Source organism: Arachis ipaensis, chromosome B03 (assembly GCF_000816755.2).
Source record: "Arachis ipaensis cultivar K30076 chromosome B03, Araip1.1, whole genome shotgun sequence".
Lineage (NCBI taxonomy): Eukaryota > Viridiplantae > Streptophyta > Magnoliopsida > Fabales > Fabaceae > Arachis > Arachis ipaensis.
Window position 1 is genome coordinate 22,235,046 of NC_029787.2, and position 11,936 is coordinate 22,246,981.

The window sequence follows — 11,936 nt, forward strand, 5'->3', positions numbered from 1 at the left end:
AATATTATAGCACTATTGGTATGAAAATGAATTTTTTTTACTACTAGTGGGTTCGACCATAAAAGCAATGTTTTGACTACAAAAACAGAAATGACCAAGTCGAAGTCAAAGAATGGTATAAAATGGAAAAGATATAGTTGTTACCTTTCTTTGATCATATCAAGACTTGTTAATTGACTTTCAAATTGAGTGAAAGACATAGGTGCGAAATTTAAGGAGTAAATTGTACAAACGTAAAAATTAAAGACTAAAGAAGACGCAAAGCAATTTAAAACTTTAAATCAAAACATTAGATTATCATATAAATTTATAAAAAATTTTATCTTCGCAACGCAACAAAAAACATGAAATATAAGTGCAGGTGAATATTAGAAATCAATCTTTAATTCGTTTTCTTTTGCCTATTTGATTTATCGTTGTGCATTTTCTTTGAATTTTGTTTTGTTGTTATTGCTTAAATCAATATTTCGCAGTTTTATTTTTTCTATTTGATTATTTATTTCTTAGTCAGTTATCACAAGTTTAGCACTTTTAAACCTTGACATAAAATTGCTTTAACATTAATTAAGTCATTTTTAGGTTGAGTTCACATTTTTTTAGAAGAATCATATTTGTTTTTAATATTTGAGATTTTGATATAAATTCGTTTTAAAGTTAACTAAAAAAGGAGTGAAACAAATATATTATACGGTTTGAATTGGATTGAATCAATTTTAAAAAATAGATATAAAATGTGATTCAATCCATGTGATTTATAAAAAATAAAATTCAATTAAATCTAAATTAATGTGATTTTAATCAGTTTTTATTTGAATTTTAATTAAATAAATGATTTAATTTGAATTTGAACACCATAGTCAATATGTCATTAATTTATTGAGCCTCTAAACTAACCAATCAACTAATGAAGAACGTAACCGCGTGAAATTATGTGTCGATCTTTGGGATTGGGGTGGTGATGAATCATAAACGTGTGCAATAACGAAATCAAAGACACTAAGACAGTAACTTTCACTTGTATGTAGAGGGTTTTTCCCCATGGAATTGAGCACCACTACTCCTTGACATTAACAATAAAAAAGGATTTTAAAATTCTACTGTGTTGTTAAATTGAAGTTGCTCATGCTCTTCTAAGTTCTAATTTAATGCCTAAAATGTAGGGGTTCTTTTGTAGGTTATGAAAAATTTTAAAATTCTAAATTCCTTTATTGGAGTGCTTAAACTTATTCCTTTATCACCGCTGGTTATGACTTACGAAGCTCACATAATTATATATCTATTATATTTTAATGACAAACTCTTTCATTTATATTTGCAAAATAGCCAAACATTTTATTAATAAATTTACAAACCATTCTTTCATTTAACTTAACAACTTAGCATGTGATTGTATAAGTATATTATTGCATTTTATTCCATTTACGCACAATATTTTCACCCGATCTACCTAGGATACTGATACTACTCTGCTGTTTTGTATTTTGTTTTGTTCTCTATTTTGTCGGCAATCATCATTAATTTTGTGTCTACGTGTAATTGTAATAATGATCTTGCTGGCTACACATCTTGATGCGGTGAAGCTTGTTTTCTTCTGCTCATTTCAGTGGTTCTTACTCTCAATTAATTACCTAATTATTATTCTATAAGGGAGCGAATCCCTTTATAATTGTAAATTTAAATTTAAAAATTTAATTATAAATTTGGTATAATTATACCAGTACTACTAATAAGAATGCTTTCTCATCATGAAATTAAGATGTGTACTGATTACTGAACACGTGACAGATACTCTTGAGAACACCTGTTTGACTTATTAAATGAACGAAAAGATGATTTACTCCATTTGATTAAAATATTTTCAATCTCTGTATTGTCATGCGTGTTTTGTAAAGCTTCTTTTGGTTTCTATTTCGAGCTGAAAACAGAGAGAGAAAAATGTTTGTAAAGAATGACAGGAATCAACCAGTCCAAAATGAGGGACACAGTAATAGATAGGGAGAGAAATTTTTATTGGTAAAAAATGGTATAAGATGAAGGTAGATGGTGATTTTCTGTGAGAGTATTTTTATCAAATAATATACAGAGAGAAATTTTTATATCTCTAAAGTCTCTTTCTCTGCCTCCATCCTTTTGTTTTCATATTTCTGTCCCAGAGATAAGCAATATCTGTACGAAGCCTAAATGACGATTTTTCTTATCTCTTAATTTTGGATTCTGCCCTTGAGATTCAATTTTGGATTCTGTCCTAAAATATTCATTCTTTTTAATCCAAGCTACTTTACGTAAACACATGCAAGCAACCTTAAAAAAAAAGGTTATAAACTTGGCTTGATGTAGTGACTTAGTTCACAAGTTTATTTAAATAGGTATCGAAAATTCAAATTCTACTTTACACATGAAATTATCTTTTAACCAACGGTAAATTCTTAGAGTTTTGATCTGCAATAAATTAATCCTTGATCTCTTGAATTGGAAGATTTTGGTGAGAAAAAAGAGTAAGGCAAATGAAGTAGACATATTGCTATTCCTACAACAAATTGGACACATGTTCTCTTCATAGTTCATACTAATAAGAATGTTAAAGTGTATGATACTAGGCATCAAATTTGAAGCAGGAGTTGCTTTGATGGAACTGTATTTTACTTGCTCTAATGTTTACCACCTGCAATTTGCAAACAATATGAAGCCAAAAGTGTTAATTTGATATCGATTCTTCAGGATATTGAGTCTGTTATCATCCATAAAGATAACATGGTCAAAGGAAACAAATTAAGAGGAAGAGTTGAGAGAACGAAATCAAGAAAACCCATCGAGTAATAGCTTAAAAAGCACTCTTAAACTTTTTACTGATCCACGTTAGGTACGGGAACAACCACCCTAATTTAAATCCCAGTTACTTTTCATGGTCTCTAGAGGGGGTCAAAAGTGGGATCCAACTTCGGAATTTCACATTGGAGATGGTCTTAAAAACACAATTTCATCACTTCCCCTTGTAACTACATTGATTTAATTCTAGAACCCAGATGCATGCCAAGACCCTAACAACACGACCGCATCTCCTGAACTACCTAGAAAGGAGAAGCTATTTGTTCTTTGCTTTGACCTATTAAAGGTCATGAGATCCTACCTTTATAAGAGAAACCTAATATCAACAATCAGATGTATCTTATGAAAGCTACATAAAAACATGTCACTTGGCTTCTTCTGATCCCTTCAGATAGGGTGATTCACCATCACCACTGTTATGAGCAGCAGCCGAATTGCCCTGGCCATCTCCACCTGCTGTCCCAGCTTCCAGGGCATCTTGCTTGCTTCCACCACGTGCATCATTTGGACCTGCAGTTGAAGGTTGACCACCACTGCTGCCACCTCCAAGACCAGCCTCGCCATGCAGTGGATGCATGCCATTATTTATCCCTCCAGGTCTCAGTCCCATTTGGCCCTGGATGGCCTGCTGGTGCAAATGCTGCTGCTGCGGATCCTGCATTTGATGTGGGTTACCATATTGCATTGGCATCTTTTGAGCAAAGAACCCTTGTTGCTGAGCCATCGCTGCAGCCTGAGGGTGTTGCATATAGTATCCTCCTGGTTGCATCATAGGGTGTGGGGGCATCTGCAAGCATTGGATAAAAGGAGGCAATCAGGACGTGGTTAAGAGCAAATGATAGAATTCGAGAAACCAGTGATGATTGAATTTTCACCTGTGCAGGCATAGCTGGTGTTTGTGGCTGGGCATCAGCAATTGCAGCTAAATACATTAAATTCTTTTGAAGCTGAGCTTGGTACCTAGAACATCAAAGCATCCAACAACCATTATATAAAACCTTGCCATAAGTTATTTAAGACAAAGAAAGAATGCGATAATTACCAGCCATGCAGAAAGATTAAGAGAGGCTTGGTAAGGATAAAGAATTAAGAGAGTAATGTCCATTGCTATACGTAGAATAGAATTCCTCTCTAAACTATCCTTCTGCCAGGATTGAAATGACAACTGATAACAACTGACATGAGTGAATTTAGATACTGAAACAGGAAAGTGTAAACTTAAAGGGGAAAAACTTCTCAATCTCACCAAGTATAAAGTATTTTTCTATAGAAAACTTTGGAATAACACAACCAAAGTCACATTAGATCATTCTTTATCCATGACTAATACAGATATGCAAACTGCCAAGGACTCAAGGCTCAGAATATATAATATGACAAATCTATTCAAAGCACTATAAAAATTGAGAGAAGACTTACTGGGCACATTCAGCAAGTTTTCCAAGATTTTGATTGTCCAAAATTGCCAGAATCAGCTTCTTGTTGTCATCAAGATACTGTGTTGTGTAAGAACAAACAGGGTATAGAAAAAAAATTAAGAATTCTTGCTGCCTATTGGATAAAACTTAACATGTATATAATGGTTAGTAAACTCATCACAACAAGCAAATACAACGAAAATTAAGGTGAATTGTCAAAATTGACCCCAAAGACAAAGGGTAAAATGAATATTTCTTTGACAATTGAAAAAATTTCAAGCACATTAGTATCGTTTACAACCTAGCTTACATATCAATTCATTAACTTCAAACTCTCTAACAACTCTTATCTACATAATCAGCTTTCCACCAAACATATCATGGACCAATCAATTTATTAACTTCAACCCTCTAACAAGTAACTGATCTTTCTACGGAAAGGCAAAAATAACATTTCATATAGGCAATCCAGAATTTGAGAACCGCTACAGATATCAAAATTAAGAACTTTAGATTATCAGTTTGCAAACCCTATTCAGAGTGAGAGCGTACCTTCTGAATCTGCTCAGTGGTAATGTTTGCAGGTGGGAAGGAAGGCATCATCGGCATCATTGGGGGTGTCTGCTGCATCTTCTCAAAGTAATAACGCCCAAAAAACACCCTAAAAATAAATCAACGGTTAAGAACCCTAAACACAAAGCCGTTGTCAGAAAAGACGATAACTTTGAGAGAAATTAGCAGCGGCGGATCACGTGAGCAGAGGAGAATCGGAACGGCAGAAGCTACGGTGGAGCACGGTTGGCAACGAAAAAAACCGAAAAATTCAAAATAAAACCGAAAAAAATAAACAAAGTCAGTAACTCAATTCAACCAATTTTACACCAATTTCACTGCAATTTAACAAGAAATGAACAAAGCCAGTAACTCTATTCAACCAATTTCACATCAATTTTAACAAGAAATAAACAAAGTCCGTAACTCAATTTGTCATTTCCACTAAATAAACAGTAAGTATCCCATCTCATGAACAGAATAATAATTAGGGTTTAAACAGAACAATAATTAGGGTTTCTAAAATTTAATTACTTGCAATGGAGGAGGTGGACGGCGGCGGCGACAAGAGCTCGGCGGCGTGAAGGTGCTGAGTAGCAGCGGCGAGAAGGAGCAGTCGGCGGCGGCAACAAGATCGGCGACGTGAAGGAGCAGTCGCGGAGCAGGGGGCGGCGATGATGGGAAACGGAGACTGATGGAGGCGGCGACGATGACGCAACGACGATGATGCGGCGACGTTGACGCGGAGACGAAGAGGCTGAGAAGGCTGCTGGAAGACCTGCTGGAGGCGGTGACGAGTAGGAAAAGGAGACGCGATCTCGCGGTTGTGAAGATGGCGGAGCTCGCGGCTGTGTTGTTGTGAGGGTGGCGGTGACCGGTGACTTGACAGTATATATCAGTATATGTGGGTGAGGAAGTGAGAGAGTTTGAATTGTGAAGGAATAACGACAGAGAGAGAGAGTGAGAAATTAGGGTTTCAGGTTTCAAAATATATATATGAGGATATTTTAACAATTTTACACTAATGGTTATTAACTTATTATACGGATATTTACTGGATAGAAAGGTCCTCCACTCCGTTTATTAAACGGCTACCTGTTAATGTTTCTGAAATTTAAGGCAAGGTAAATAAATAATTAATAATAAATAAAATGGGGGATAGATAGATAAATACAAGGAATATGTTTAGGTACTTGTTTGTTTGTGGTGACACAAAACTACTTTACCAAAGCAAAGATTTGGTGTGAGTTGGGTACAAAGCTCAAATCAAGTACTAGTGGATGTGGATATTTGTAAATGAGACCCCATGTTTTGCTCTTTTATTGTCTCAGTTTGACTTTGACGGTTGCTTCATTTTTTGTTGTACTGTAGAACGCACCAACGAAATTCTTGAATCTCAAATTCTCAATCTTAATTTCATCAAAGGTTAACACATTGTTTGAGTGAATGGAATATAGAAAAAAAAAATGAATGAATAAAAAAGAAAAATAGAGTGAAAGAAAAAAAAATAATGTAGGACCTATTAAAAATTTTTCTTCTCAAAAATGAGAAAAAAAATGTGTAAACAAAAAGGTGATAGATTTTTTTATTCAAAAATGAGATAAAAATAGTAGTAATTTTTTTATTCCAGCACTATAAATACTCTTTTTTTTACGTTTTATAATACATGATAGAATTTTTTTTTCTGTAACTACTAGTATGGAATTTTATGTCTTAATATAAACAATTATTGGTTAGTCACCAGAAAAAAAAAAACAATTATTGGTTAACAAAATTGATCTCTTATTTATTATTAATTTGAATGTTAAATCTCTCCTATAAACAAAAGAATCATTAATAGGATTTTGCATGTTCTTATAAACATGATATCCCTCTTTTCTTTCTAGTCTTGCATGCTCACTCATATGAGATTGTTACTATTTTTAGTTATTTAACTTTATAGTTATTTGTTCACTAATAAAACTTGATTGTTTGGGATCCAATGCTTAAACTATTAGGAGAAGATTAATAAATGACTTTGGTGGCTTCTTAAATATATTATTTTATATCGTAGCTAGTTAACCTAAACAATTTTGCAAATTCTAATTCTTTTATTTCAAATTCAATTATCAATATTTAAAATTTTTACTAAGCAATCTATTAATTAAATAACTTACTGAACTGAAGAAATATACATTGAAAATTAGATTGTTTCAAAATTTACTTCACATATAATTATCTATGATTTTTGTTCCCTAAAGCATTAATGTCAAACATATCTTAAAATACCAAAATCTTTAATATATACTTTTGAAGTTTAACCTTTATCAAAATAAAATGTGACTAATAATTTAAAAATATAATTATTTAATAAATTATATTTTGCTTTTACTTGATCCCTCGAATAAATTTCTAATTCAACTACCGTTTGTAGTCCATAAATTGAGAATCAAATTCAATTTATTTAAGACTAGTTTAAGCTTGCTAACAGGAGTAAGCTTATTCGTCAACATGGGGAGCTTATTGATTATTGAATGCGATATACTCTGCTAATCTTGGACAAACTCCTCATCATAAATTTTAAATGCATATATACTAATTAATTTTGGTCTCTACTATTAAGGTAAACTATAAAAATCCCACCGATTTTTTAAGCCACTAACAAAAATACCATACTTTTATGATGTTATCTATATATATTTCAAAAAGTATTTTAAAGATTAAATTTTGTTACATTTTGCAAGCATGATTAAAAGCATAAACCATTTTGGTCTATTTTTTTATGTACTTCATAAATAGTTATCAAAATATTCTTACACAATTTTGAATTATATACACGAGGGCTTTGTTAAATACAAAACTTGGAGTTATTACTTATTTTTGTCGGCCTAACAGACAAACTAATGTTAAAAAAATGGCCATCCAGGTATAAAAATCAAGAATTTTGATACTAGACAGAAAGCCATTCCATGATGTACATAACTTGAATCAATTCGTTCTCAAACCTATTGCAAAGACACAATGACAAAACAACAACAATTAATCCATTTCTTACCGCAACAAAGAATGACGACTTGTTTCTCATACAGGTTTTACTTGCTCATTTCGTTGACTTTGACAGCCTGGGAGATCTTCTAACTGGACAAGAACTGGTTTCTTTGAGTGATGTGAGATTTTTTTTCGAATATTTTCTAGTGTGACTAACATGTTCCTCCTTGCAGTCACCCGATGATTGTGTTACTCTGATTTTCGCTGTCGAAACTGGAGATCCAACCATGCTTTTCCCAGAATGAACTTTACATGGATTCCAGTCAAACACACCTGTCAAAGATTGATCGTTGTTTGGATTTACAACTTGGCTTATCGGTGCAGCTACTAAGACTCCATTTTCACCATCATCCATCGTGTCAACAAGTGACTGAGACGATTTAAGACTCACAATATTGTCATTGCGTTCACCCTCCACAGTTTTCTTGCTATTACTGCATTCCACACTATTTTTTGATACGGATTGCTTTAAAACATTGACAATTGAATTCTCTGGTTCATTGCAGATATTCGTTTTTGCTTTGAGAATTCCATCATTGGACGATGAAAAATCATATCTCTCTGCCGAACGATGATCACGAATGGAAAATGGGATAGGATCAATAGCCCTCTTGTGTAAAGAAGCATTTGGCTCACAAAATCCAGTATGCCCATCGACACATTTAGCTCTAAAACTATGAGCAGTGTACTTTTGCCAATCGTCTGGAAATCCCAACAAGAAGTCTTCACATACCTGTTTAAAGAGATTTAGCAGCAAACACTATCATTAAGACAATGGATATCTGGTTCATTAGGAGAATTCTAATCCTAGCAATTGACTATGGAGTTAGGTAGAGCATCTTATATACTTTTTGAATTTGAGTATAATTTTATAAAGTAACCAACTATCTCGAACCAACTCTAAGTAATGCTCTGCTGTTTGGTACTTTCTTTTTGTGTTCTTGAGTTTTGTACTAATAAACAGATTGTCAAATACAATTTAGAATAGACTCTCTTGATTCTTTTTAGGGTAAAGTATATTTTTTGTTCCTAACACTTACGATTTTTTTCAAAAATATCCTTAACGTTTAGTTTCATTCAATTTTGTCCTTAACGTTTCCGATTTGTATCAAAATTACCCCTGGACGTTAATTCCTTGTAAAACTTTAGGGACAAAATTGAAATATTTCAGGGGTAGTTTTGACACAAATTAAAAACGTCAATGAAAAAATTGAATGAATCGAAAATGTTAAAGACAAAATTGAATGAAATTGAACATTAATGGTATTTTTGAAAAAAACCGCAAACGTTAAGGACAAAAAATATTACTTTACTCTTCTTTTTATATATCTGCTTGTGCCATCAACTTGGAAGGTTGATAGTCAAAGCATGAATTGGTTTTCTACACTAGACTAGACTAATTTGTTGTTGTTGCTCTTGGTGCACAAGTTGCATTTGCACGAGTGAAGTGATTAAGTTCACCTATGGTAATCAGAAACCGAATAAGATAGGAATATGAATATGGACATAGTACCTCACGTGGGAAGCCATTCTGAAACGAGCGAGAGCTGTTAATGAAACTACTTAAGTGAAGAGTGACTCCGTCTTCAGTCTCCAAGACATTCGCCTCGTGCCTCTTTGCAATCACTGTCGATAAGAACATTCTCTCTCTCCTGCAGGATAGACAAGAACAAGGGAAATGTAGTGTAATGAAACATAAGTTCAAAACAAACTTAGAAGAATCAAATGAAAAAATAAGATTAATTGGTTGATTCTTACTGGCCATAAGCAATGCCACCAACCGCTAAACCCTGGAGTGGAAGGCAAGGCTTGGCAAGCCACCAATCGGACATGAAAACCTGTGCAGAAGAGAAGAGAAGAGTTTATTTTGTACTACTGATATTGGAATTTGATGGAACAGAAGAGAAAGGGGATAATATACTTCACATACATATTTTAAGGGGGGGAGGTGATGCTTGTGACTGGAGAGAGGAGTTCCAGACATTAAGTGAGTGATCGCACAGTGAGGTGACAACAGATCTATTTCAAATTCTAGAGCACCCACTATGGTAGGGGTGGAAACAGACCAAGTACTTTCGGCCAGAAGACTGTTTAGAGATCCTACAAGAAAAATTAAGCATGTTGAATGTTTTATCAGGAGAGGAAAAACAATATTCCTGCACCAAGATGAAATTACTACATAAGAAACAAGAAATCTATATGAATCAACCAACCTCCTTGAAGGTTGAAAATGTACGGCCTTCTACAGCTGTTAATAGCCTGATGAGGCAGCACAAATGAACATAGAGGCAAGCATCTAACTAACAAAAAGAGAGAAAGTGACAAGCTACAATCTAAATGAAGAGTTTAGCTACTGGTGATCTGGGGGACAGGAAAAACGGCAGCACTGAGTGTTGTAGGATTCCAAAGATTCAAATAGGAAATAATATAAAGTAATTAGTATAGTAAAAATATTGGGAAAAAGGGAATTTATCACATATGCAGCAAACAATTAAATATTTTAAGAACCACACTGCAATATAGTATATAGACTCAACACTTTGAATCTAAGCAAAATAATATTGAAAACAAACTTGCAAGACAATTTATATTAAAAAGAAGAAAAGAAAATGAAGTCTGGAACAAGGAAAAATTAATACAGAGTATAAAAACAAAAGGAAGCAATGAGAGTTTATAAAAACAGGACGTTATGAAAGAAGACCAATGCTTCACTAAAACTAAAGAAAGCATCATTTGAAGATATAAAAGTAATTCCAGTCATAAACCAAAAATAGAAAACAAAAGAACAAACAAATCCGTGAAATCAATACTAAAGACACAAACTAATAACAGAAACAGTTACAAAACGCAGAAATGAATGCGATAAAGCATAAATCAATTCCTTTATATCAAAACAATGGCCTAGACAGTAGATACTAATTTACATCATGTTGAAAGAAAATTAGAACAAATTAGAACACCAAATTAAATAATTAAAAAACAGCAACCACAAAACTTAGATGAACCAGTCCCACAAATTATCATTACTTCCTTTTGTTTTTATACTCTATATTAACTTTTTCTTTGTTCCAGACTTGATTTCCTTTTCTTCTTTTTAATATAAATTGCCTTCCAAGCTTGTTTTCAATCTTATTTTGCTTAGGTTCAAAATGTTGTGTCAATGTACTATATTGCAATATAGTTCTTAAACATTCAATTGTTCTGCTGCATTATGTGATAAATTCCCTTTTCCCCAATACTTACTAGACTAATTACTTTATATTATTTCCTATTTTGAATCTTTGGAATCCTAAGCTGCATCACTATTACAGAATCCATAACTCAAACCCTAAACAATAGAGAATAGAATAACAAAATAATAGAGATCAGAATCAATAATCAGTAACTAAAAAATAGAGAACAGAATTTGTAAATCAGTGATTAATCAAGAAAAAAAAATCAGTAAATCAGACATTCCAAAGCTCAAACTGAATCATCAAACATCCCTCAAAACTCAAACAGAAAACAGAATCTTCAAACATCCCTGCCACAAACAGCAAAATAAAAGAAAAATAAACAAATAGCTTACCAGAGCAGAGAAAGAGAGAGCCTTCGGTCTGCGCAGCTGTGAGGGAGAGAGAAACGCGAGGGAGAGCGACCCAAGGGCGCCGGTGCGAGAGAGAGCGACTTCGATCCGAGACGGAGAGAGAGGGAACGTCCGATTTGTGAAGTATAATTTTTTAAAATTTTTAACACACAAAATCTTCCCTCCTATTTGTAAACCTACACAAAACTCAACCTCTGATTTCTGAACTTTAATTTTTTAAAACATAGATCTGACTTTTTTATTTGTGTTTTAAAATTAAAAAAAAAAATTTAATGTACAAATTAGACCTTCTTCTTTATAATTACCTTTATATTAAATTAAAATACACCACTTCTTTATGAGAGAGAATAATACAATAATAATTTTCATATAAAAAAATTAGCCTTTAAATTCATGCAAATGTATATTAAAAAAAAATCATTCGTAAGGTGGGTGGCATTATAACAAATAAAAAAGGTGAACACTTAATTCTGTCTTTATTTATTTAAAATTAGAACAAGACAATTTTTGTAAAAAAAATACTCAAG

The 11,936-nt window shown here is 33.0% G+C and overlaps 2 protein-coding genes across 5 annotated transcripts; both read right to left on the reverse strand.

The window, feature by feature from the left end:
* Positions 2,797–5,783, reverse strand: LOC107629838 (GRF1-interacting factor 3). Of its 4 annotated transcripts, XM_021118412.1 has the most exons (6): positions 5,331–5,783; positions 4,997–5,026; positions 4,797–4,905; positions 4,246–4,322; positions 3,702–3,786; positions 2,797–3,613 (listed from the first exon to the last, which is right to left on the reverse strand). In XM_021118412.1, exons 3-6 carry the CDS (start codon positions 4,872–4,874, stop codon positions 3,191–3,193), a joined length of 663 nt encoding a protein of 220 aa, XP_020974071.1. In that variant the 5' UTR covers positions 4,875–4,905; positions 4,997–5,026; positions 5,331–5,783; the 3' UTR covers positions 2,797–3,190. The 4 variants fall into 4 exon arrangements, with proteins under 4 accessions (XP_020974071.1, XP_016188238.1, XP_016188239.1 ...); XM_016332752.2 differs by lacking the exon at positions 4,997–5,026 and having other exon boundaries at positions 4,797–4,966; XM_016332753.2 differs by lacking the exon at positions 4,997–5,026 and having other exon boundaries at positions 5,331–5,782.
* LOC107629836 lies at positions 7,650–11,621 on the reverse strand. Its single transcript, XM_016332749.2, has 6 exons — positions 11,392–11,621; positions 10,037–10,082; positions 9,754–9,923; positions 9,582–9,661; positions 9,337–9,475; positions 7,650–8,556 (listed from the first exon to the last, which is right to left on the reverse strand). The coding sequence occupies exons 3-6, from the start codon at positions 9,805–9,807 to the stop codon at positions 7,876–7,878; spliced, it is 954 nt and encodes a 317-aa protein (XP_016188235.1). The 5' UTR covers positions 9,808–9,923; positions 10,037–10,082; positions 11,392–11,621; the 3' UTR covers positions 7,650–7,875.

Bases quoted from the DNA above. Each gene is read 5' to 3' on its own strand.
- LOC107629836 (XM_016332749.2), bottom strand. From the start codon at position 9,807: ATGTCTGGAACTCCTCTCTCCAGTCACAAGCATCACCTCCCCCCCTTA. The intron at 9,662-9,753 runs GTATGTGAAGTA...TCTTCTGCACAG, and splicing joins ACCTCCCCCCCTTAAAATAT to GTTTTCATGTCCGATTGGTG. The intron at 9,476-9,581 runs GTAAGAATCAAC...TCTATCCTGCAG, and splicing joins GGTGGCATTGCTTATGGCCA to GAGAGAGAGAATGTTCTTAT.
- LOC107629838 (XM_016332752.2), bottom strand. From the start codon at position 4,874: ATGCAGCAGACACCCCCAATGATGCCGATGATGCCTTCCTTCCCACCT. The intron at 4,323-4,796 runs GTACGCTCTCAC...TACACAACACAG, and splicing joins CCACTGAGCAGATTCAGAAG to TATCTTGATGACAACAAGAA. The intron at 3,614-3,701 runs GTGAAAATTCAA...CAATGCTTGCAG, and splicing joins CACCAGCTATGCCTGCACAG to ATGCCCCCACACCCTATGAT.